The sequence below is a fragment of the Rhododendron vialii genome, chromosome 5a (assembly GCF_030253575.1).
Source record: "Rhododendron vialii isolate Sample 1 chromosome 5a, ASM3025357v1".
Classification (NCBI taxonomy): Eukaryota; Viridiplantae; Streptophyta; class Magnoliopsida; order Ericales; family Ericaceae; genus Rhododendron; species Rhododendron vialii.
Genome location: NC_080561.1, coordinates 30186284 through 30211566, shown reverse-complemented (window position 1 = coordinate 30211566; position 25283 = coordinate 30186284). Strand labels below are relative to the sequence as shown.

The 25283-nt window shown below is 38.6% G+C and overlaps 2 protein-coding genes across 2 annotated transcripts; one reads left to right on the top strand and one right to left on the bottom strand.

The window, feature by feature from the left end:
* The first annotated feature begins 16656 nt into the window (after positions 1 to 16656).
* LOC131327412 (uncharacterized) lies at positions 16657 to 17455 on the top strand. Its single transcript, XM_058360552.1, has 2 exons — positions 16657 to 17095; positions 17172 to 17455. The coding sequence occupies exons 1-2, from the start codon at positions 16964 to 16966 to the stop codon at positions 17451 to 17453; spliced, it is 414 nt and encodes a 137-aa protein (XP_058216535.1). The 5' UTR covers positions 16657 to 16963; the 3' UTR covers positions 17454 to 17455.
* A 1051-nt stretch (positions 17456 to 18506) lies between these two features.
* On the bottom strand, positions 18507 to 21961 carry LOC131327411 (uncharacterized). The gene is made up of 2 exons (XM_058360551.1): positions 19895 to 21961; positions 18507 to 19793 (listed from the first exon to the last, which is right to left on the bottom strand). Exon 1 carries the CDS (start codon positions 21853 to 21855, stop codon positions 20155 to 20157), a length of 1701 nt encoding a protein of 566 aa, XP_058216534.1. The 5' UTR covers positions 21856 to 21961; the 3' UTR covers positions 18507 to 19793; positions 19895 to 20154.
* Positions 21962 to 25283: the final 3322 nt, after the last annotated feature.

Below are 25283 nucleotides of genomic sequence, written 5' to 3'. Positions count from 1 at the left end.
GAACCACCTACAGCTGAAGACTCGGTCTTGTCCTTATCACTTGGATGCGGAGTCGACGGCTTAGTTGTGAAAAAATCATGAGTGATTTTTTGTCTTTTCTCAGCAGGCTCAACCACATCTGTATCTTTCTGCCGAACCACAGCGCCGTCTCTGATGTTGACACGAACAACGTTCCTTCTTCCCATTTGGCCAGCAAACTCAGGTATGAGTGTCTGAAGAGGAATGTTAATACCTGGTAACTCGGATTGTTGACTTTCCTGGAACCAGAATTCTGCTGGCTTCCTGAACGTAGGAAATTTCACTCTCGGCTCCTTTTGCTTCTTACTTGCCCCCTTCCGTTGATGTTCCTCCGCCGTTGATAGTCCACCAACCTTAGAAAATTCTCCTCTTTTGCTCGGCTTACCAACCTCCTTTTCTCTCCTCTTAAGCTTACCTTTGTAAGATGGGATGTAACCAAGCAGCGTCAGCGCGTCTCTGACAACTTGAGACAGCAAGACTTCTATGTGCTTTTCAACGGCCAGCGACTGCTGAGTCTTTGTTATGGACCGATGATCTGCAATGAACCGAAGGCAGTCAATGTCATTTAAAAGAGGGAGATACAGGAACAAAAAAAAAAAAAGGCTCGGTAGAAAAGCAAATAAAAACAGACCTACCTCTGAAATGCTTTATCTTCGGCACAGCGTGTCAACAATTAGACTGTTCGCCGAACTCATAATTGCCATTTACTTCAACATAAAAATTTGCTCACTTATCAGTATCAGGCAAACCATCAACTAGGGGCGTCTTGTCCCTATGAGTAGACAAGTATCGACGCTCGGTCTGGCCATGCCTAGACATTATCTAAGTATGGAAAAGGTCAGCGATGGTAAACTCCAGATTGTGGAACTCCTTCAGTGCAATCACTGACATCACAATCTTATAGCTATTAATTGCAAAGTAATGGGGAACTAGGCTGAACCGAGCCAAAAGTTCTCTCAGGAATGGATGAAGCGGAAACCGTAGCCCAGCTTCACAAATCGCCATTAGGGGAACTGTTATATGCTCGGGATGATGCTCCCTCTGATCCCGAATACGGTTGCTGGCTACCTGGCTGATAACGACATCCTCGGGAATACTATAGGCCTTGTTCGTTTAACATATTTACTTTGTTTTGACTTTGTTTTTCAATCATTACCCTATATCTTTCCCCAATCATTACTCTATTTCTTTAATTATTAATTTCATTTATCTCTTTATCTCTTTCCAATCATTACCTCTCTCTCTAATCATTACACTATTTCTCTCTCTACCCACTACAAAAACTAAAATACCCAAAGTTACCAAATGAACAAGGCCTATATTCTTTACTAAAAGTTTCGTATTCACCAGGATCCCCACTAAAAAAATGAGCGTGGGGACAGACTTGACCCCTCTCAAAGAGGTCGACGACCTCTCTATCCTCTGAAGGTGCTTCGCCATGACCAGATCGTGCAGAAGAAGTGGCTTCGACCTGAGAGTTGAATCTCGACTCAGCTTCGGCCCCAAGGTGTTGGTACTTGGAGAGCAAGTTAAGGAGACTCTATAAATATCGAAAGTTCACAAACCTAAAAGGTACATGCTTCTACACACCAAAACTCTAGTCTCTGGCTTTACTCCCAGCACATTCTCTGGCTTTACTCCCAAGGTGGGGCTTGGCCTCTGAGTGTGTCGACGTAATGAACGAAATTTCAAGTTCAGTGTTGGATCCGTCCCCGCCGTATTCATAGTCGTGTTCGACGTTTGAGTCGCTAGTATTAGCAGACATGTTTGAAGCAATTGAAGAGTTCTGGCGTCGGCTTCTATGCCTTTCCAAATACTCTCGGATTATCAAGTCCCAAAGTCGTCCCCTGAGCTTTTAGAGTCGGAAGAAATGACTATGACCTGGTGAGCCAGACTTATAAGCACAAGAAGAAAGTGAGAAACCTTATCGTCGGCAACAGACGAGGATCTCCCTACGCTCGACTACCCTGCTGGCCCACCCTATTCACTCACAATAACTCAAGCTCGGGAAGATCTAAGACTCAAGTCATGGGATTCGGCCCAACTTAGCGTCGGCCTAATCAAACCAACCTCAAAGTTGAAGCTCGGAAGAACAGGTTAAACGCAGGGATGAACATCACTGTTCATCCCCAGAGGAATACTGTTCACAAGGAACAAAACCCCCCCAAGAAAACCCAGAAAAGCAATGAAAAAGGGAACAAAAACTGTAGAAATGATGGGAGAGGGGGATATCGAACACATACCTGGGGTTTTCGACGAAATCTGGCAATGAAACTGCTGGGATCTCAGGATGGAAGATGAACGGTTGGGTCTTGGAGCTTTGGCAATGGAGGTTTAGAGAGAGAGAGTTTTAAAAACCCCTCTCTCTCTCCTCTCGTCCTCCTTTATATAGAGGGAGGGATGGAAATTGAGTTTCCCGCCCATTCTGACACCGCCGAACCAGCAGCCAATTAACACTCGACACGTGGAGGCATTGGGATGGCCTCGCAGAATTCTCTGCATGCCAGCCGTCCTCTCATATGCCGTACCCAACCACCGGGGAACACCTGGCGCCCCTCCATTGGGGCTTGCCTATGATGGTTGCTAGAAAAATGATTGAAGCTTGGCCGAAATTTCACCTCTTTGCCAAAATTCATGTTTGGCGATCAAAAGGATTCGGCCAAGGCTCAACATCAACCTCTACCATGCACCCAGCAATGGCAGAGGTTGAGGGGCTATTGTAGCCGGCCGAACATGGCTGTCCGCGTTCAACCACCGAGCACGTACCCAGGGCTCGGCTTGAACCAAGGCCTGTCAGTCGCTAACGTGACACCCGCTTTGTGCCTGACGCCAGGAATGTGTCATCCGCGCTCGGCGACCTGCGAGAGAATAGGCTCCATTGGAAGGTCCTTCGTTCGGGGCGATCATTGGGCTCGGCCACTCGCTGAGTCGCGTGCTCTCTCACGTGACTAAAAACAGTTACACCAAAAGATAATGATAAGCGCACATGGGAGGTGCCAACTCACGCCAAAACGGTTACCAGATCTATTATGTGACATCGCGATGACGCCTCCTAGCCCATGCAAGGCACGTGTTGGTACTTGGAGAGCAAGTTAAGGAGACTCTATAAATATTGAAAGTTCACAAACCTAACAGGTACATGCTTCTACACACCAAAACTCTAGTTTCTGGCTTTACTCCCAGCACATTCTCATCCTCTCGCCGGAGGGCCTTGCCGGGCTACCCCCGGCCGGGTCTTTAGTCGTGCGTTCCTTGTGCAGGATAGGACAAGGAGGCTAAACGATCATCTAAACTAGCGGAGGAAGGATTCAGATCAAGGATTACGGGCTGTAGACACCCCGATCTGACTTCCCAATCGTTTTACTTTGTTCTTCGGTTTCTTGATTCCCCGATGATGAATCAGGTCGAAAACAGTCCCGAGAACTTGGAATGGCTTGAGTTTGGCATGTGAGGAACCCATCCTTAGCCCTAAAACCCTTGAATCAGAACCTGGACCTTGGGTTTGAATGTCGCGCGACACACTGGGATCCTCGCGCGATGGTCCATTTGCCAGGTGGTGGTCAAAGTCAAAGCTTTGACCATTGACCCTCGCGGGGTTGGCTGGACCCTCGCGCGATGCTCTCACTGTCGCGCGCGATGGTCAACACCTGTTATTTTCACCCGGATTGCGTGGTGATCAGGGGGCTACAGGCCTATGTGACCCCGTTTTCTTCGGCTAAACAACGTTCTGGGGGGCTCCCCTTGCACCACCTCACCCCCCATTCTCCCATCACCTTTGCCACCCCACTTCTCCACCAAGTGATTCTAACCAGCATTGTTGGCTGGTTACAAGGCCTTGGCTAGCCACCAACTAACCCCTTCTTCTATAAATACCCCCCCCCCCCCCCATGCTTCATTGCAAAGGGTTACCAATTTCTCTCCAAGAAAGAAGAAGGCAAACTCAAGCACAAACATCTCACACCCCACTCACTCCCACATAATCACCCTCCAAATCTCACCATCTCATCATTCAAGCCATCTCCAAGACACTCAAGCAAAGGTATAATATCTTTCTGCTCACTGTTCGAACCTCTGAGGGGGGCTGACAGGGTCAAGGCTGGTAATCGATACCAGTTCTGGCCCTAAAGCTAGCAGGGTTTCAAGAGCCGTTACCTGGGACACCCTCGTGCGATGGTCCCATACACTCGCGCGACGCTTTTGTCTGCGTGAGATTGGACCACGTGGGGAAGGGACCCTGGTCTTTAAGTTTCTTGTTGTGTTCTTAGTCATTTTCAAGTCTTTCAAAAAAGTATTAGCTCACTGTTTTGCATGTTGAAAATCATTGTTTGGCTTAGTTTATAACTCCTCTTGGTTTGGAATGCTCTTGGGATGCTCTTGAACATGTCTCAGAGCCCTGAATACGCAAAGCAGTTCCTGGAAGTCCAGTCTGAACAATCGCGCGCCTGTATCACTTTGTCGCGCGATGGTACTGTGTTTTCCAGGGACTGCCCTTGCATGAGCAGCTTGGCCTTGGCCTCTTTTTAGACACCCCCACTGTTTAGGGGTCGTGTTTTCATAATATTTCCATCTGTTTGCTGTAATATTATTTACTTTCAAGTGCTTATAAACTGCTTGGATTGCACCTGGGTGAGCACTGGTCCTTCCAGAGCCCAGAAGGGGGTGAAATTCAAACTGTTGGTGAAGCATCAACACTCGCGCGAGTATGTGGTTGTGTCGCGCGATGGTTTGCTTGCATGCAGATGAACTCACGCATGCAAGCTGGCTGCTTGTTTGTGCCAAAATCATATACAGCGCCGCCTTGATGTATGATCGACGTTTTGAACTTCATTCCATTTATTACTTGTCATCTCACTAATCCATGCCATATCTTATCACATCCTGCAAACATGTTACGGTATTAATCCCCGATTAAACTGTTCCCCCGCCCTAATTGGCTAAAAATTGATTAATCAAAGAGAATCGCAAACAAACATTTCGCAAATGCCTAAGTAGAGACCGATCTCCGGATTGGGCGAGAGGGGTGCCATAAAACCCTTCCCCTCTCGTAACCCGGCTCCCGAACCCAGATATGGTTATGACGGACTAGTTCCTTAAACTTTTTTTAAAATCAAAAAGCGCGGCAAGTGCTTCGAAATACGGTTCCTTGGGTGTCGGACCTTCAAACCCGAGTGGCGACTCTGTATTTTCGCGAGCGCTTGACGTCCAGCTAACAAAAAGCGCTCCCTCGATCCGGGCCCCTTGCCTTGCGTCTCGGAATTCGGAAATTCCGAAAAGGGCACCGCATGCCCACACGGGCCACACAGCTCTCTTTTTAGAGAGGACCAGAATGGATAAACATGTGAGAAATGTTAAGGAGGAGGAATGATGAGTTTTTATTGGCTCATTTTGTTTCTCACCAACTCTCACCAAAAATGGTGAGATTTGGTGAGAAAGCTTACTCCTTTATTTTCTTCTTCCCTTTTCTCACAATCGGAAGGAGCTCTAAGGGCTGGGGATGAAGATTAAGATGCTCGAAGATCTTCTACTTTTGACTTACCTGATATGTAATGCCCCAGAATTTGGGTACGTTAAATAAAACATTTTATTGAAATAAAAGCTGAGTCCGGCTCTTTATTACATCAAGACTTTAAAAGAAGTACTTTTATTACAAACGGGAGGGAACTAAGGTTCCTAACTACAGCTCCGCTTGTTCTTCCATCACAGCTAGCTCCTCGGCTCCGAAGGCCTCCAAGGTGTATAGTTCACCCTGTTCGTCTATGAAGTCTGACATATTATACCGGTGTTGCCACCAATATAATAGGCCAGGGTCACCAAAAAGGCAACACCGTGAGCTTAATCGCTCAATAGAATAATTCAAACCCTCTAACCCTTAACTTATGAACGTAAGAACATAATAACAATAATTCCACTTAGATCATGCATTTAGTCCAACAAGTATTCTAATCCACATTCCTTACTCAACTAACGTTGTGTTCATTTCTTAGACTCATCGTAGACCGTGTTATTATTTCACTTTCCTTTTTACCCGAAAACTCCTTTTTAACTCACCCAACCTCGGTTCCGCTGCGCCGGTCTCCCGAGTATCCTCACAATGGTTCCGCCACGCCGGGTTCCCATTGGCACACAACCGCATTGGCTCCGTACCGCGGATAACTAAGCACACACCCAACCTCAGTTCCGCCGCGCCGGTCTCCCGAGTATCCTCACAATGGTTCCGCCGCGCCGGGTTCCCATTGGCATACACACACATAACTCACATAATGCACCCAAAACCGGTCATTATGTAGTTTCAAAATATTTCATCCCTCGGATACACACTTTTTCATCTTCGTTAACACACCCTAGGTGCCATGTCTCTATTCTCTTGGTTTTCGTGTCACGTTACATGCATAGACTCCGTGGTGTAGGACTTTCCACATAAACGAGCATTTATAAATTTCCAAAATGAATACAACAATATTATCCAACTCTTGACCATATAACATGCTTGAATCATAATAACAACATCATGCATCTCACACATTCTCAACAAAAGATAACCTTATCTACTTTAAACATAATGATCAAAGTTACTTTCTAATGAACTTATTTTAGAGTTATGATACAAAACTACTTTATATTTGGGATAGTAGGTAAAGATAACTACTTTATACTTAGGGTGGAAGATATGGATAACTACCAGGATGGAAGATAAGGAAATCCTACCGTGCTTCTTGGCGGTAGTAGTCGGTTACGAAAATTCGGTCGTCGGTTTTGGATTTCGGCGGCGTAATGGCGTCGGTTTGCTTCGAAAGGAAAAGAGTTGTACTTTCTTTTCCTAGAAACAACTTTCTAACTTAACTAAGCTACTTTAAAAGATCTAAAGGTGGTTTTGGAAGGTGGTTTAGTGGTTTCTCTTAAGAACACTCAAGAACACAAGAAAACTAGAACTTTGAAAGCAAGAACTTTTGGAATTTCTAGAGAGAAGTGAGAGCAATGGTTGAAGGTGTGAGTTCAAAGCTTGGAATGACTTCTATTTATAGGCCAAGCTCTCCCTCTCTCCCTCTCTTGGCCGGCCCCCCTCTCTGTCTCTCTAAGTCTCACTTTCTTTCATATGTCAAGGTTGGTTGAAAGGTTGGAAGCTAATTTTGGTAGGCTTGCATGGCTACTTTGGTCCTTGGATTTGATCTTTGGAAGATATGTTGGAAAGGAGGAGACATGGGTACAAGATTCTTGGTTAAACAAATTGAAAGTTGTACAATGGAGGACAATGGGGTTAAGATTTGGCTTAGGAAAAGAAATCACCAAAGATTTGAAGTACTTTTGGAAGACCAATGTCAAGTACACATCAAATCCTTCTTCTTCTTCAATTCCTTCCTCTTTCCCTCTCTCTCTCTCCCTCTCCTCTTTCTCTCTCTCGACCTCTCTCCTCTCTCTCCCTCACGGCTCTCTCTCTCTCTCTCTCTCTCATGTACTAGCTATATATATATTACTAATGCAAGACAAAAAAATAAAATAATGGGTACTTTTGTACAAAAGATCAAACTAGCCTTTAAGGGTCAAGATTCTCCTTAATAAACTAACAATGGGTACAAGTGTACTAAGGCAATTTACATCATCCAAGTACTTATATACATATATACATATGTACTAATATACACTAGGGCTAAAAGGGTCAAGATTCTCTCAATAAACAATTAAAAGGTACAAGTACTTTAATTAATATAAAAATGTACTTTTGTACTCCCGGGAATCTTAACAAAATATTATTTTAATGGGTTAAGTACTTAGTTGAAAGATGAACTCATTACCCAATGGATAATAAAACCCCTAACGGTTATTAACCAAAGGATAATAAGGTACGAGTACTTTAAATACTAAACTAAGTTTTTTGAAAAAGACTACATGTCCTATTGTCATTACACATGTGTTTATATATATATATATATATATATATATATATATATATATATATGTACTTACCAAATAAAATAAAGGAAAGGCTTTTGTCCAATGGGTAAAGATTACCCTAATGGTTATTGTCCAATGGACCAAAGTTACTTGGGTACTTTTATTAGAAAAAATAATCAAAAGTACTTTTCAAATAATTATAAATGTCATTTCTTTAAAAGATCAAAGTACTTGTTCAAATCTTTCAAAAATCCTTTTAATATAAAGAATTGGGTTTCTATTATCCAATGGATAATAGTTCCCCTAACATTTATCGTCCAAAGGATAAAGAATAAAACCAAAACAATAAAAGAAAATAATTAAACAATTTCTAGTCTAGGGTTGAAAAGGTTCAAAAGGTTCAAGATGGGCAAAATGGTCCATCTACGGTTAGGGAAAAGTAACTAGGTGACTTTCTAGTTTGGTTCTCCAACAAGTCGGTTAGAAGCTAACTAGGCTTACTAAGTAGGGCTTAAAAGTCAAGAAACGATCCTTGAGGGCTAAAGTGTAATTAGGGTTTCTAGTCGAGGAGTAAGATGATAAGGCGTTCGACTGCTTAAATACAAACCACAAGGAATCAAATCAACGAGCAATTAAGAGAAATTAAGAAATTTCAAATAACAACGAGATTTTTATTGAACGAAAAATCGGAGTTGTTACATGATACTTGTGGCTTATTGGTTGTCACTGTGCATACCCTCTAGTATATAAGGTGTGGTCCTGGCTTGGAGGTTCCAATTCGCCATTTTATTTCCTTTTTGGTATATCTGAGGTGCATGCGAATTTGTTACGGTACATTCTTAAGAGTAAGAGAACACACATCAGTCATTAGATTAATTCAATCCTAACCATTGTAATAATTTATCTTTTAAGGATCCTACACCTTTCTGTTTTGTATTATAAAATTGGAAAAAAAAAAAAGAAGAAGAGACCAACTCATCTTTGCTATTTAGAAACTAGAATTCCGAAGTCCAAAGCATTTCACGTGCAAACTGTGAAGTGTAAGGCTTCAAAAATTCAAGAATTCATGCTTTTAAAATTAAAATAGCACGTGGTGCTTTTAGGAAAGTTGGAACACAATTGCAATAAAATGCTTGAAATAAATTATTAGATATACGTATAGATGTGTCTAAAGTTGTCCAATCTGCTTGTAGATATCATAATTTGTATTCGTAGCATTGCTTGCTCGAGTAAACTGTAAAAGGGCTCTCGTGGAATGTGATGGAGTCCTGTCATTGCGTCACACAATTGCACAAGACATCATTGAAAAACAAACTTTTCCTTAAAAGATGATCTTTGCAACTTAATCTCTTAAAATTTCTAGGGATTCCCATTCTGGCGAGGTTTGAAAATCTTTAGACCAAATTTCGGTGGTTGATTGATGGAAAATAGTTGAATTTTGGTGATATGGCATGGATGGCTATAGCCATTTGTGATTCAATATTTGGAAACAAAGATATGCATCTTTTGAACCAAGTAATTGGCACCGCATTGGAGCCTCATGGGTTGAAATAATTGGTGCCAAATTTGGACAATAGCACCAAGTTTGACAAACATTGGACTGTCTTAGTAGTATCATAGTGTGAACATAATTTTCGACTCCAAAGTGAGTGTTGCTTTAGAAGGGACATAAAGGAAAGCACTACATGAAAAGCATTAGTTGTCTTTAATTAATGGTTTTAGAGTTATTGACGCAGCATACGTAGAAATGAAAACATGCAAGACGCGAATCTTCCCTCACTCATGAACAAAGACAACTCTTGTACAAATCTGTTGAATCCTAATATTACCGACCAGAAATATAGGAAATCAAGAGATACTCTATCAACTCTATTATTAGCCAGCATGCCCAAAGTACCAAAAAGGAAAATAAGATATAATGAAACAAAATCAACCGTAATTCTATTGACCAAGTAACCTTCAAAATAGGAAAGGGTCGTGTTAATTCCACGACTAAATTTGTTAAGTAACCTTCAAAATAGTGACAAAACAAATGTTAAAAATCGTCGATAAAAAAAAGAAAAAAAGAAGCCTAATTGGTCTCAAAGGAGAAAGAAACCCGAGTCTAATACTACTTCCACAGTTTTTTTTTTTTTTAAATCTTAAATTGAAAAACTAATTGGTCTCATACATGCAAAGAGACTAGTGGCCATCGAATTAAAGGGGAAAAAAGCCTCAAAATCACCCAATCAAAGAAAGAAAAACAAGAATCTTTCACCACTCTTTCCATGGCTGTAAATGGGCAAAGAGTGAAGGATAAAACAGAGAGGAGATAGAAGGTCTTCTTGCGGTATTTGCCGAGGAGGATCTATGGTGGGGTTGAACTATTTGATGAAGGGGAGGAAGAGATTGTTTGTAGTGAGAGAAAGTAACAGAAACGAGTCAAATGAGAGAGAGAGATCGAGAGAGAGAGAAATTGTTTCGCCTGCAAGGGCAAAAATGTCATATTGCATAATCCTTCGTGGCACTAACAAATGTAATCGTGGAATTAACAGCACCCTCAATGGGAAACCTCAATCAAAATAAACTAGGAAACTAAATACTTCTGCAATATTTTGAATAGAACAAACATATTAAATGAAAAATACTAATTAAACCAAATTAATTAAAACAAAATACGACTTTCTTGGAATTCGCCCTGCATCAGTTGTCCAACACTAAGACTCATGTCACTGCTTTCCTGCAACACCAACCAATTAATTGAACATCAATCTTGCAAACAAAAGAAGCAATTTCTATATGTAGTTTTATGTTGTTTTTGAATCTTTAATTTATACATAAAATAAAATAAAAAAGGTAAGTGATAATGGTGTATTACATAGGAAAATATACTAAATTCCTATCTCACATTTTTTTTTTTCACTTCAAAAAATTGCTCTACAAGTATTACATAGGAAAATACTTTCTTTTTTTTTTTTAACCGGGAAAAGGAAAATCATTGGAAATTACGTGGAAGATATTTTCCTTTTTCGGTTCATGTTTTCATTCGCTCCGTGTATCGATTCTTTATTCCAATACAGTCTTTTAAGGAGTAGCTAATTTAGCATTTCAATATTTTCCACTTCACTGGAATTTAGTTTTGTTTTTCATTTGGTTAATTTAACAAAAAAAAATATTTGTTACTATTAATTACGGATCCTGTATCCTTACCTTGTTGTTGCTTCCACCAGTCTTCGCCTTTCGACGACCACTACAAATTAGGAATGCAAATATTATTAAGGAAGCTTTGTTTAGTAATAATGCATATATATAGATCTGATTTAAATAACACTTACGTTTCTCTGAGCTCTGCTTCTAGCATCTTTAGGTGTTATCCTACGGTCGGCAGCCATGATAAGAGCTTGCTCCTCCCTTTCATTGTAAAACATACATATATTAATTTTTTGATGCCTATTTTTTTTTTTTGCTCGGCAAAACGAACGATTTATAAATCTAGATAGGGAAAATTATTATCAAGAGCTTGTTATTTATTAGGGAAAATTATTATCCAAAACCCTACGTACGTGAAAATTTTTTTGCAAAAATTTATACATGTATATAGACTTATTAACGTGGTAATACGACGTCACGTAAGGACATTAATTTCAAACTAAATTGTAGTACTTCAAATATCGGAAATGATAAACAAATCAATCATACGAAATAAATTTTTAATTAATAGTGGCATTGAATGTCCGAGTTTTTTATACCTGTTACCGAGAGCTTGTTATTTATTAGGGAAAATTATTATCCAAAACCCTACGAGACATTTTTTTCGCAGATATTTATACATGTATTCCTGATCTTCAAATAAGCTAGTTGGCTTTCTTTATTTTTAAAATGACTCATTAGGAATGCTATTGAAAATGAGAAAGCAACTAAAATGCCAAGAAAAATAATAGAGAGAAGGAAGACTAAGAAAAACTCAAAAAAGGCAGTGTACATATATTAGGGGCAAGAAATAAAAATCACAATTTGGTAGGGATTCTTGAATAAATAATAGGTGAAAACGTAAGAACGAGCAATTCTAATTATTTTTTCAAAATATATATGGGTAAAGTTGTGTGGAATTCTTATTTCTATGCTTACTCGATAAATTGGTGGTATGAGCTTACCTGAAAAATTGATGGATATCGCTTGTGGTAGCTGTGTAATAGGTAATCCAGAAAAAATACAAAACTTATTATAAGAATGGTTGGTTTGGAATTTACTTATCAAATATAATAACCGCAAAGAAACGGAAAGAAATGTTGATATATACATACGTTTTGTAATAATGGGTGCTTCAGAAGACGATTGCTGGATTGATGAAGAAGGCTGCCCCATCTGGAATTATACAGAAGAATTTTCTTCTTATTTTACTTAAGATGTGAAAATATCGAATTCTCCAAGGAGATTGAAAAAGAGGAAGCAACAATTAGGTTTTTTATTTTTATTTTTTCTTCCTAAGCATAACAAGTGAACTAAAAGGAAAATCTGACAGTCAAAAAACATAAACGTAGTAGGTTGCGGAGTATATACCCACACACACATATGAGTGTTGTGTGTGAAATTGATTTCTCTCTTTTCCCATCAATAAGCTAAAATAAAACTAATTTTGAATTCCGATTGATTTTCAGAATCCCATTTCAATTTGTAAAAGGTAATCTAGAATTAGTGTTTTGATATACATGTATGCCGTGTTTGCATCAAGAGATTGTTGAGAGTGGAACCTGGGGATTAGTAGTGTTGTTTACAAACGTGGGTCTACGGCAAAGCCTGCATTGCACTGACGTCCCTGTGTCCAACGACCCAACCTAGAGAGAGAGAAAGAGAGAGAGAGAGAGATACACATGTACATTATTCACGCAAAAATATGAATGAGAGAGGGAAAAATAAATTGATTTATTAGTTCTTTTTATCCGCAATTGATTTATAGTTAGTTTATAGGTTTTATTAGAACTTTATGAAAGAATCGATTGAGTTTTTTTTAAGGGAGAAGGGGGTTATTTCAATAATAATCTAATTGATACCAAGAGAATAAATTTTCCCCAATAAGTGAAATATTCCCAACTAATGAACCGTTACTATAATCACAAAAAACCGGGGCAATTAACCACATCATTGACAAAAAAGAAAAAAAAACAGTGGGATGAGTTTTTTTTTCCTTTCTTTGGCTTGCCCCTCAAATTATTATTATTATTATTATTGGTTCAGACGATAGAGGTTGGTATATAAATGTAAAATTACTACGAGAGTTAACCTCCGTCTATGAAAGTAACCTTAAACTTACTGCTCTAAAGGAACAACACAATCACTGAAAGGGTGTATCGAAGTGATAGCTAATGAAAGTGATAAATGAGATATAAAATCCAAGGATACCATAGCGATAACATAATTTAACTGCCATTTAAAAAAAAAAAAGATAACATAATTTAATTATTTCTGACTAGATATGCTTTCGTTAGGGGAACTAAATTTCATGCATATTGCATATATATAGAATTAAAAAATCATGCATATTTCGAGACTCATTATAAATGTAATGCACGAAAGTATAAATATACTAATCTCTCTATCTCATTTTATGAATACTAATCTCTATGTATGCACAAAAGTATAAATATGTACGTACCTCAATACGGATGCTGCAGTAGGCACAATGAACATAGCGATCACCTTCAAGGGTCGTATGTATATCCATGGTGTTGGCTTTAATTCTCTCCCAAGTTGGTATATATTATTACAGGAACCAGTAGAAGAGAAGTGGTTTTGATGTTTGAAGCGTGAGTTATATATAGCTTCAAAGGTGGCAAATACGGTATAGCTAATTGGAAAGAGTAAAAAAAAAAGAAGGAAGGAAATCTAGGGTTTAATTACTATGTAGATTCATGCATGCTACTCCAACTTCTGAATTACTATATATATATGCTACTCCAACTTCTGAATTACTATATGTGTGTGTGTGTGTGTGTGTGTAAAGGTACAAAACTTGATCATATCATTGAAAAATTAATATTAAGTTTATGCTCGTGCAAGAAATTTATACATATTAAGTTTATATATTAAATATGATTGAAAAATATATTGTATAATTTTTTTAAGTTTTATGCGTTTGAGTTTGTTTTCATCCTTGTTCCACTCAGTACTTTTAAGATTTTTTCGATTTTGTCCCTATTCAAAACAAATTCGCGTTTGTTAATTTTGCGACAAACTCTTGTAGATTATAGATCCATCTTGATTAGTGGAATCAAAAAAAAATTGTACTTTTACCTAAATATTTTGGAAAATAACCACTTTTCAACAAAAAAGAAAAAAAAGAGTCAACTTTAGCTAAGCGGAACAGGGTCTAAAATACCGTTAATTTAAGGCTTTAATTTTTAGCTAATTCCTAGTTTTGCTAATACCTTAAATAGTATGGAAGTGAAATCCTTCCATCCCTCATTTTTTATAAAGAGGCAAGGAAATCGCATAAAATCAAGGATGGAAGGTTAAGCTATTAAATATTTTATAGTTGGTAATTAATTAACATTGGATCTATAGGTTACCAATTAGAAAAGGCACGGAATTTGCATGGCGAGCATTCCAATCATAAAATTTGAAATTACCCTTTCAATTCTATGTCCTTTGCCGAGCTTCTTTATTTAACTTTATTATTTGGTGTTTACCCAAAAAAAAACCTTTATTATTTGGAACTCAAAATTATTTGATTTACGATTTCGCACGAATTATGAAAATTTACAGAGTGCATTAACCTACTACAGCATAGGGGTGTTCAAGAAAACTGTCCGAACCGCAAAATCGATCCGATCCGGACCAAACCGTCATATTTGATCCGGTTCTGCAGTCTACGATCAGGTTATGGTTCCAAAAAAATAAGAATCGTTAATTTTGGTTCGGTTACTGGCTCTCAATTAATGAACAGTGATTAGAACTGAACCGGACTGTTTAAAACCAAGATAAATATAGAAATACATATGTGTGTGTAATTAAATATGTGTTTGAATTTGGTAGGCTAATCTTTTCCTTACTAAACTTAATTTATTTAGAGATGAAATCTTATTTGTTAGGAAAGTTTTTATTTTCTTCCTTCATTTCCTATTTCACATATTATCTTCCTATTTCTTTAATTTTATGAGTTCATATTTTGTGAATAAGTGTTTGGATACTTATTGGATAGAACGGGAACCGAACTAAAACCAGACCGGTCTTGCGGTTTGGTTCTGGTTAGCTAGGTTTCATGTATATATTAGTTAGGTTCTGGTTTCCAATTTTTTAAATCTGTTTGAAATGGTCCGGTTACGATTTTCTAGAGAATCGAACCAATCCGGAACGTGTGCACCCCTACTACAATAGGATTCGTACCTTTTAGAATTATGGTAATTATCGCAATGGCCTGGACTCCTTTAAATGTTTGGGAATTCATAAAGGAAGCTGTTAATTCCATGGGAGGATTTGCTGGTGCCACGGAAATTGATTACACATCATCCTAATATGCCTCAATTGCCCTCCCTAGTAGTCAGCTTTGTTTTGACTTCAAATCCCACTTCAAATCTTTTTCATTCCTAATCCACTTTAATACTCCACTACACAAGATCCCAACCAAAGTCCTTTCGGAGTACAAAGAATAACTTCCTATAACTCCTTCCTCATTTAAAAACAACTAGCGTCTTGTCCGTTCGATGCGTGGATTATCACATATGGCTCTTGGAATTTTCTCACTTTTCTCATAAAATAATTTAAAAATTAACAATAATAAAAAAAAAATGAAGAAAAGCGATAGATTTCAATAAAAATTGTCAAGGGCTTAGCGAAGGACGCATTACAAACTTCTCTCTCTCTCTCTCTCTCTCTCTCTCTCTCTCTCTCTCTCTCTCTCTCTCTCTCTCTCTCTCTCTCTCTCCAACCAATCACCACAAAACCTACTTCTCTTATCTTTAACATTTTTCTTAAATACTACTCGAAGATCGATCAGAATGATGAAAGTAATTAAAATTCATCAAAAAATCGGTAATCATCTGCCGGAAATATCTCCTGTTTAAAAAAATAAAAAATGGAATGATGACAGTGATCCAAATTGTACTCCGAAATTGGTACTCATAGGTGGAACTCACGGTATCACGATTTCTTTTTCAGACGGCATAATCTAAAGAACCATAACAATTTGGGTTTATGGGTTTTGGCCATGCATTCACCAAGCGGTGTAGCAAGAGAATTAAGCTGGGCGAGTTTCCAAGTATCGAGTACGAATATACACTGGTGGATCTGATCTACATTGATGAGATGAGTGTATAGTTCGTTTGAGAGAGAAGAAATGAGATGAGATTGAAGGAAGGTGTAATGCTCTGGTTTTGCAATTGAGGGAAGAGAGTTGCCTTAAGAAGGGACATAATTAAAGGGATCCGAAACACCACTTGAAAAGCATAGTTGTCTTTAATTAATTAATGGTTCAACAGCACATGCTTTTAGAGTTAATGATGTAGCGTATAAATGAGAACAAGACGAGAATCTTTCGTCACTTACGAACAAAGACAAGTACTCTTCCCTCTACAAATCTATTGAATCTATCAAGAAATACTCTATCAATTCAATATTATTATTATTATTAATAACAGAATTCCTAAATATTGCCAGCATTACTAATTAAAGCACCAAAAATGAAAATAATATATATAAGAAAACAAAATCAATCGTAATTCTATTGACCAAGTAACCTTCAAAATTGAAAACCTCAATCAAAATAAAGGCTTTTTAACCTTTTTGGTCCCCAATGTATCAAATTCGGACCATTTTGGTCCCCAATAAATGAATTGGAGACATTTAGTCCCCCATGTTTCTAAATGTGTACCGATGTAGTCCCCACCAGTCACACCGTTACCTCTAACGTTAAAACAAGGGGCAATTGTGTCTTTTCCCCACCCCCAACCCTATTATCCCGCCAAAACCATACACTAACCCACCTGGTAACCCTTTTATCCCGCCAAAACCATACACCCATTATATATACATTACCTGTGAAAAAAAAACAGAGTACACCAGTTTCTTCTCTCTCTCTTCCATGGCTTCTTCTTCCTCTGCAACTACCCAATATGAGTACCCTACTTGCTTGTGTGGGAATCCAGTCCCCCTTCGAAGGTCAAAGACCATTGCTAATCCAGGAAGACGATTCTTAGGGTGCGCCAATTACGAGGTATGAAATAAACCCACAAACTATATACTGAAAATAAAAACTGCAAGTTTACAGAATTTGTTGTTAATATTTGCAGATAAAAGAGAAAAGATGCAAATACTTCTATTGGGTTGATCCACCAACAAGGGAGAACGAATTGGAGGCAAAGAATGCTGAGCTAGAGCACCGACTAGAAGACATGGAAAAAAAGAACCAACAACTAAGCAAAGAGAACAAGAAGCTGAAGAAGAAATTGATGGCAGTGGAGGCTAAAATGAACTCCTACAAATTATGGTGTATTATTCTAATGGTTGTATGCATCATGTATTGGTTCACAACAAAAAATGGTCATGTTGGAAGTGTCAAGTATCTGCCATGAAATATAAAGGCAGATATGTAATGACTTTTTATGCTTCGAGTGAATGAAACTATGGTACCCAATGCCTTTAAGTTTATGCCAAAATGATTGAACTGAAATGTAATGCCTTCATTTTGTGAAGAGAGCATGCAGCATGTGTCCATAAGTTCTTCCAAATTTTAACTGAAACAGAACCACAATGTACTGAAACAGAACAAAGTGCACTGAAAATATATATATGCACCAAAGTGTACTGAAACAGAAAAAATTATGCAGCAAATTAGACAAAAAAAATGCAACAAAGTAGATAAAAAAAATTGCAGCAAAGTAGATAAAAAAAATGCAGCAAAACAAATGCTATATTGTTCCCAAAGTGCAGGTATACAATCAAAGTGCAGGTAGCAGTAGCATACAGAATGTTGAATGCTAATAGCAGCAAAAGCATATTGAATCCAGGTGTTCTTCTGCCTAAAACAGCAACAACATACATATTGACCATAACAAAGCCATAACATAAGCTTGGTACCAAAATATAAGGTATTTTTCTGCCTAAAACATTGGCTTACTGTCAAAACATTCAAACTGAATCAAATGCCCTATGGCATACATATTGAGCATAACAACATAAGCTTTAATAGCTAGCTTCCTACTAAATCCAAAAAAAAATTCATAAGCATGGTACCATATCCAAAAACAAGTTCATAAGCATGGTACCATATCCAAAAACCAATTCATAAGCATGGTACCATTATGCCTAATCCATTAGGGCCTAATCCCATGCAAACCTGACACATTAGCATACTTGTTGGTAGCTCCCCTTCGAACTTGCTTAACTTGTGTCACAGTTGAGATTTGGGATCCTTGTGTTGCTTGGTCATAATTTGTTGGAGTATTGACCTGTACAAAATGAGATAAGTGTATAATATAACGTGTGACTAAATTATGAGCAAACAGAGGTTAAGTGTGTGAGATGAAGTGTATAATACTAAATAATGAGCAAATAGAGGTAAAATGGTGGATTTTCACCTGAGTTGTAAGCCCACCCCCCCCCCCCCCCCCCCCCCCCCCCCCCCCCCTAATAGCAGGCCCTGTTCTTCCTCCTCTACCTCTAACAGTTGTTCCTCCTCTTCTTACACCCCTTCCTTGCACAACACCTACATCTCCCCTCACAAGACTGCCTCTACCTCTTGCTTGCACAACATTACCTCTGCCCCTTGCTTGAACAGCATGTCCTCTTCCCCTTGCTTGCATAGCAATGCCTCTACCCCTTGCTTGCATAGCTCCACCTCTGCCCCTTGCTTGTACAACACTACCTCTACCTCTCACAGCCCTACCTCTGCCCTTCACAGGTATACCTTGCACATCAGTTGCACCTCTGCTCCTCCCAGCATTACCTTCAGCTGTCTCACCTTCCTTTTGTTCTGCCAATGGTACACTGCAAGTCCTCCTATTGTGTCCATGTTGCCCACATCTCCTGCAAAACACTGAATTCTACCCAACTTTCAACATCTTGTGTGGGTACAATGGATTAAGGTACTCCTCAGGACCTCTTATTCTCTTCATTCTAGGCCTTCCAACCTTCCTTCTGGTAGATGGGGGAAGCACTGGAGTGAATCCAGTCTTTGGCCACATCTTGTACCCATTGATGGGGTTAATCAATGGTTGATATGCTTTCATGTACGTTGCCTTGGAATAACAAGCATGTATGTAGACCTCTGGTTTTTGGTGTCTTTCTTGTATTGCTGCCATGGCATGAGGGCATGGCAGTCCACTCAAATTCCATCTCCTACAAGTGCATGACCGTTGGTTCAAGTCCACTGTATATTGCTCACCATCCTGTCCCCCCACTTTGACTTGAAACTGCAAATCACCAAACCATGTTGCATAGCATAGGCCAGACTCATTACTCAAGGCCTCAATCTTGTCATAGATATTTGGTAGGAGGGAATTGGGGTACTTCTTGATCCACTCTCTCCTAACTAGTATACGTTTGCTTAAATAGCATCTTATCCACTCAAGCATCTCTATGATTGGCTTATCTCTTGCCTCTAGAATTCCTCTATTAAATGCTTCACATAAGTTGTTGCATACCATATCACACTTAATTGTTTTCCTAAAATGTGACCTACTCCAATATCTAGAGGGAATATTTGCTAGCCAATCATATGCCTTTTCATCCTCCTCCTTAACCCTTTGCATTGCTTCTTCAAATTTGGATACATGTGATGCATTGGCACATGCCCAAAACTTGTCCTCAAATGAAATGCCCTTAAATAATTTCTGAAAATTACTTTATATGTGCTTGCAATAATACTTGTGCTCTACCCTTGGAAGCATTTCATTTAGTGTTGGGATTAAACCCTGCAACATTAAAAACAAATTGAGTGTATAAGAAAATTGAAAAGACAGAAAAATACAAAAAAAAAATGCAATTTTTTATAAAAGAAAAGAACATACAGTACCTTCTGCCTGTCATTAATGAAGGTCCACTCATGTTCATTGTTGTCATTAATGTTGCAATCCATCTTGATTAATGTAAGAAACCATCCCCATGTATCCTTGTCTTCTTTCTCTACCACAGCCCATGCCATTGGATACATAGCGTTGTTTGGATCAACTCCAGCTGCAGTTAAAATCTGTCCATTGTACTCTCCCTTCAAATGGCAACCATCAACACCAATGATCTTTCTACACCCATTAGTAAAAGCAGACTTCATAGCCCTTAGGAATATGTAAATTCTGTTAAATTTTGGTTGCCCAAATTCTTCATCCACTGGTGCGCATCCATTACAACTGTGGATCCAGGATTGGACCTCCTCAACTCCTCACAGTAATCCCACAATCTCCCATACTGCTCAAGATCACTTCCACAAATTAAGGCCGCAGCCTTCCTCTTTGCTCTATACAACCGATTTCTTGTTACATCTACTTTTAATTCTTTCCTCACTCTCTCTTTGAATGCAGGAATAGGTAGTCTTGGATTGGTCCTCAAATCATCCTGGTACTTCCTTGCAATCATGGTTGAAGTTACATTCCTATTTGAATAAGTTTTAATGCAGTTATGGTTGCTAGTATAAGTTCTCACCTGGTATGTACTCTCCCCCAATACCTTATATGCATACCCCTCCCAGTTGCAGTCCTCACCCTGACACCTAGCCCTCACCCTTCTTTTGTCATTTTTAACAAGCTTTAAAGGCCTTTGGTGCTTGATTGCATGCTGCTTCACAGCTGCCTTGAAGTCTTGTGTTGTGCTAAATAGCTGGCCAACCTTGAATCTGGGATCTTCCATGTCTGTCCCAGGCCTGAAAGTCTTGAAGTCATACTTTCTTCTATTGTGCCCATTTTCGTCATCAGATGAGTTGGAAAAACTGTAGTCTGAATCATACTTCGAATCTCCATCACTTAAGATCTCATCTTCACACACCTTTGGCCCTTTGAAGTTATCTTTAGGTACACCAACAAATTCTTCTTCCTTATCAATATTGTAGGCCTCGTACAATTCATCATCATCAGTCTCTCTATATGAGTGGTCACTATAGTACACACCATCGGATGAGTCTTTGTCTGACGAAATAACCCTATTGCCCTCAAACTCTAATATATCTGTGGCATCAAACCCTAAATTCCCATTGCCAATGTCCTCATTTAAGTTAACATAATCTGATCCAATCCCAAAGTCAACGTCAAACCCAACACTAGGGTCCATAAGCAGCATGTCTTGAAACCCAAGATCAGTCTCTACATCAAACCCAGTCCTTCCATCAGTAGGCCCAAACCCAATCCCTCCATCAGTAGGCCCAAGCCCAATCCCTCCATCAATAGCCCCAACATTTTGCTCTGTTTCTAAGGTTAGGTCACAAACTTCGACTTCAGACAGCTCCTCCAAATGTGGGTCCCTTTGATGGGCTGCAATTATATTGGAACTACCCACCTGGCTCTCAAGTAAAGTCTCTCCTCCTTTATGGTCCAAGTAAACTTTAGCAACCCTATCTTTATGCAGAAAATCCAGCATTTTGATTGCCTCTTTATCAGTACTAAAAGGCACAAGCCCTTTGTCCAAACTAAAACCACGTTTTTTATAGTAAAAGGCCACATGGCCAGAATACCCAAGATCCTGGGCAATGGCCTCCATTTCCAACATTGATATATAATCTGGATTTAGGTCATGGAATGTGTCAATCTTACCCCCAGTGTAAAGTTTCATGGGCCTAACACTAAACCTACCCCCATGATGCACTTCCAGTGAATACAGAGAAGGGTCTGATTTACCCCCTGCAAAAAGGCCAAAGAATATATGCATAGTCAAAAGACAGCTTTTGGGACCACACCCAGTGACAAAAGTAACGAAAAATGGCCAAAAAGCAATAAAAAAAAAAAAACTTTTTTTACCCTCCACTACATAGATTCTCTGAAAGTAAAACATTAAAGAACTCACATGATTTTATACAAAGTACCCATACACATTCATATATAAATATATTATACAAAGGGAGGAGTTTGTTTCTTCACATACAAAAAAATACTCCTGTATAATCCTACAGCAAGTGAAATACTCCTACCCACAGTTGCCGTCACTGGTATGACGTGGGATCCCCGGTGCAAGCAACACTAACTCACACGAAATCAATACAAACACGAGCCAAAATCCATGTACAAACCAAATCTTTCCAAATACAAGAACAAAGAGCAATTTTCGTACCTTTACCACCAGCATTGTCCATGATCCAATCTCGGATTCTTGTATTTTCAGTCTATACAAACACGATTTTGGGTTGAGAGTAATAGGGTTGAGATTTGGTAAAGCTCTCCTCCATCTGAGTTTTTCTTTTTCTTTTTTAATCCGTCTTCTGAGGATAATAGGGTTGGGGGTAGGAAAAGACAATAGTGCCCCTTGTTTTAACGTTAAGGGTAACGGTGTGACTGGTGGGGACTACATCGGTACACATTTAGAAACATGGGGGACTAAATGTCTCCAATTCGTTTATTGGGGACCAAACTGGTTCGAATTTAATACATCAGGGACCAAAAAGGTTAAAAAGCCCAAAATAAACTAGGAAACTAAATACTTCTGCAATATTCTAACTAAAATAAAAATATTAATTAAACCAAATTAATTAAAACAAAATACTATGACTTTCTCGAAAATTCGCCCTGCATCAGTTGTCCAACACTAAAACTCATGTCACTGCTTTCCTGCAACACCAATTAATTAATTGAACATCAATCTCGCAAACAAAAGAAGCAATTTCTATGTAGTTTTATGTTGTTTTTTAATCTTCAATTTATACATAAAATAAAATAAAATAAAAAAGGTAAGAGATATTGGTGTATTACATAGGAAAATAGACTAAATTCCTAGCTTACATTTTTTTTTCACTTCAAAAAATTGCTCTACAAGTATTACAAGTCTATTTATTTGTATTTGGACCATAGTCTTATAGAGAGCAATCCAACAAGAAAAGGGAAAATGCCCTTTTTTTTTTAACCGGGAAAAGGAAAATCATTGGACATTACGTGGAAGATATTTTTCTTTTTCAGTTCATGTTTTCATTCGGTCCATGTATCGATTCTTTATTCCAATACAGTCGAAACAAAGTTGGAAGCCATGGATTTTTTTTTGGTTCAGAGTCGGTGGGGCAGTAGTGATTTTGATTTTGCGTACTCTAGACTCTAGTGCTTCCGGGGCGTCATGGGGATTATTAGCTATGTGGAACAAAGTTTTTTTCAAAGCTGAAAATATTATCCGTCATAGGTTGTTTATTATATTGCATGGTGTTATTTATGATGAATTCCATTCTACTGTGGTGAATATCTACGCTCCAAATGATGTGGTGACTAGGAGAGGAGTATGGAAGGAATTGTTAGCTCTGAAATCTGTCTCTCCAGTTCCTTGGTGTATTGGGGGAGATTTTAATGAAATCAAGGCAATTAGTGAAAGGGTAGGCTACTAGAGAATGGAGAGGGAAATGAAGGACTTTTTGGAGTTTAGTACCAATCTGGAACTTCTCGACCTTCCGTTGTTGGGTAGGAGATTTACGTGGACTAACTACCAGGATCATGCGATTCACAGTCGTTTGGACAAATTTTTAATATCCCAGCAGTGGCTTGAGAAATTCAAGGTGGTCCAATGGGGGATTCATAGGCCAATTTCTGACCACTGTCCAATTGTGCTCACTAATGACGAAAGGGATTGGGGACCTAGACCGTTTAGGTTCTTGGATTTTTAATCAGTTTGAATCGGTGTGAAGATCTTATTTCTTTTTATCATATTATTCTAAAGGGTCGTAATTAATTTTTATCTCTAGGACTCATATAATTAAGTACTCCCTCCGTCCAGATTTAATAGTCCTTTTTTGGAGATTGTGTCATTTTCCAATCGATTATATCTTCCAATTTATAATGTTTTATGTGATTTCGAAAATATTGTATTATAGAATTAATCGAGATCTATCAAACAAGATCCATATTCGTTATGAAATTCATTATGGATTCAAAGAGATAACCCATTTTTTAGCCGGTTAAAATAGAACTATGAACAATTAAATCCGGACAAAGGGAGTATCTGTTTTTATTTGGGACTCTATAGAGTAGATACTTAATTATAAAAGTTCTAGAAATAAAAATTAATTATGACCTTCGAGGATAAAATGCTCGAAGAAATAAGGCTACGTACGGATGGACATGATTTAACGCTCTTGTGTTACATATAGTTATATATTCAAAATTTTCCCCCTTTTATTGAATTCATCAATTTTTTTTTTTGGGGAGCAACAGCACATTTCATTAATAAGCTCGAAGGCGAAGATTACATCATAAAATGTGGAGAGAACCAAAGCCGCCAAAATCTACGACACGAGCTACTGTTCAAAGCACTTACGCTAACAGGCTCTACGACACGTACTGCCGAAACAGACCAGCACAAGATGCCGGCATAAGGTCTATCATCGACATGGAAGCAGAGTACCCGAATGAGAACCTGTGTTTATGACAATGCTGTCTTGAACAAAATTTTCCTTGCCCTTACCCTTTTTGGAGTCGTCTCCCATTAAGACTCTGGAGAGCTTATTGTGGTTGTCAATTGTCATATTCTTTTTTTTTTTTTTTCAATCAATAAGTTTTATTCATTAAGCAACGGAAAGTACATCCAACGACGCTTCTACCTGGGCTCAAACTTGAAAATTTCCCACCCAAGCCGGGGGGAAAGTCTAGAGATAGGACATGTGCAGCTATCAAATGAGCTACCCTATTACAAGTCCGAGGAATAAAATTAAAAGAATAAGACTGAAAGCTACGAGCTAAAGCTAAAGTATCCCGGTTCTGTTATTGTTTTCTTCATTTTTTTTTTATTTTAATTTTTTTTTTTTTTTTTTTTTTTGTATCTAGGTGAAATTTCTGTTGTAGGATTAATATATGCTCAATTTCAATGATCTACCTATGTTGCATACATCTAAGCATGGGAACTGCAATGAAAAGAAATCCACAAGTCCAATCCCTTCATGCAACCATAGCTATGAGTCTACCTGTCTTTCAGACGAATTTGGTGCTTTAGAAGGTGGGAAGGCGAAAAATACGTTTCTTTGTAAGGTTGGGTATAAGACCTCGTATTTGGTTGTCGAGAAAGGGGGAAAATATGTTCGAAATACATATGCCTATCGTAGCCGGTATACTTGATATAGTTGGAAATGTCGGGGAGGGAATACTGGCTTTTGATGTTTGTGAGGAGAGAATTTATCTGTCGGAAGAAGGGGGATGGGTTTTTTTTTTTCTCTTCCTTTTTTGGCCAGCACTTCCTCCTAAATTAAATCAGTTTGTGCTCTCGTTTCTTTGTCGAATTCTTGCGCGTCTTCTCTG

Bases quoted from the DNA above. Each gene is read 5' to 3' on its own strand.
- LOC131327412 (XM_058360552.1), top strand. From the start codon at position 16,964: ATGGCTTCTTCTTCCTCTGCAACTACCCAATATGAGTACCCTACTTGC. The intron at 17,096-17,171 runs GTATGAAATAAA...TAATATTTGCAG, and splicing joins TAGGGTGCGCCAATTACGAG to ATAAAAGAGAAAAGATGCAA.
- LOC131327411 (XM_058360551.1), bottom strand. From the start codon at position 21,855: ATGTTTTACTTTCAGAGAATCTATGTAGTGGAGGGTAAAAAAAGTTTT.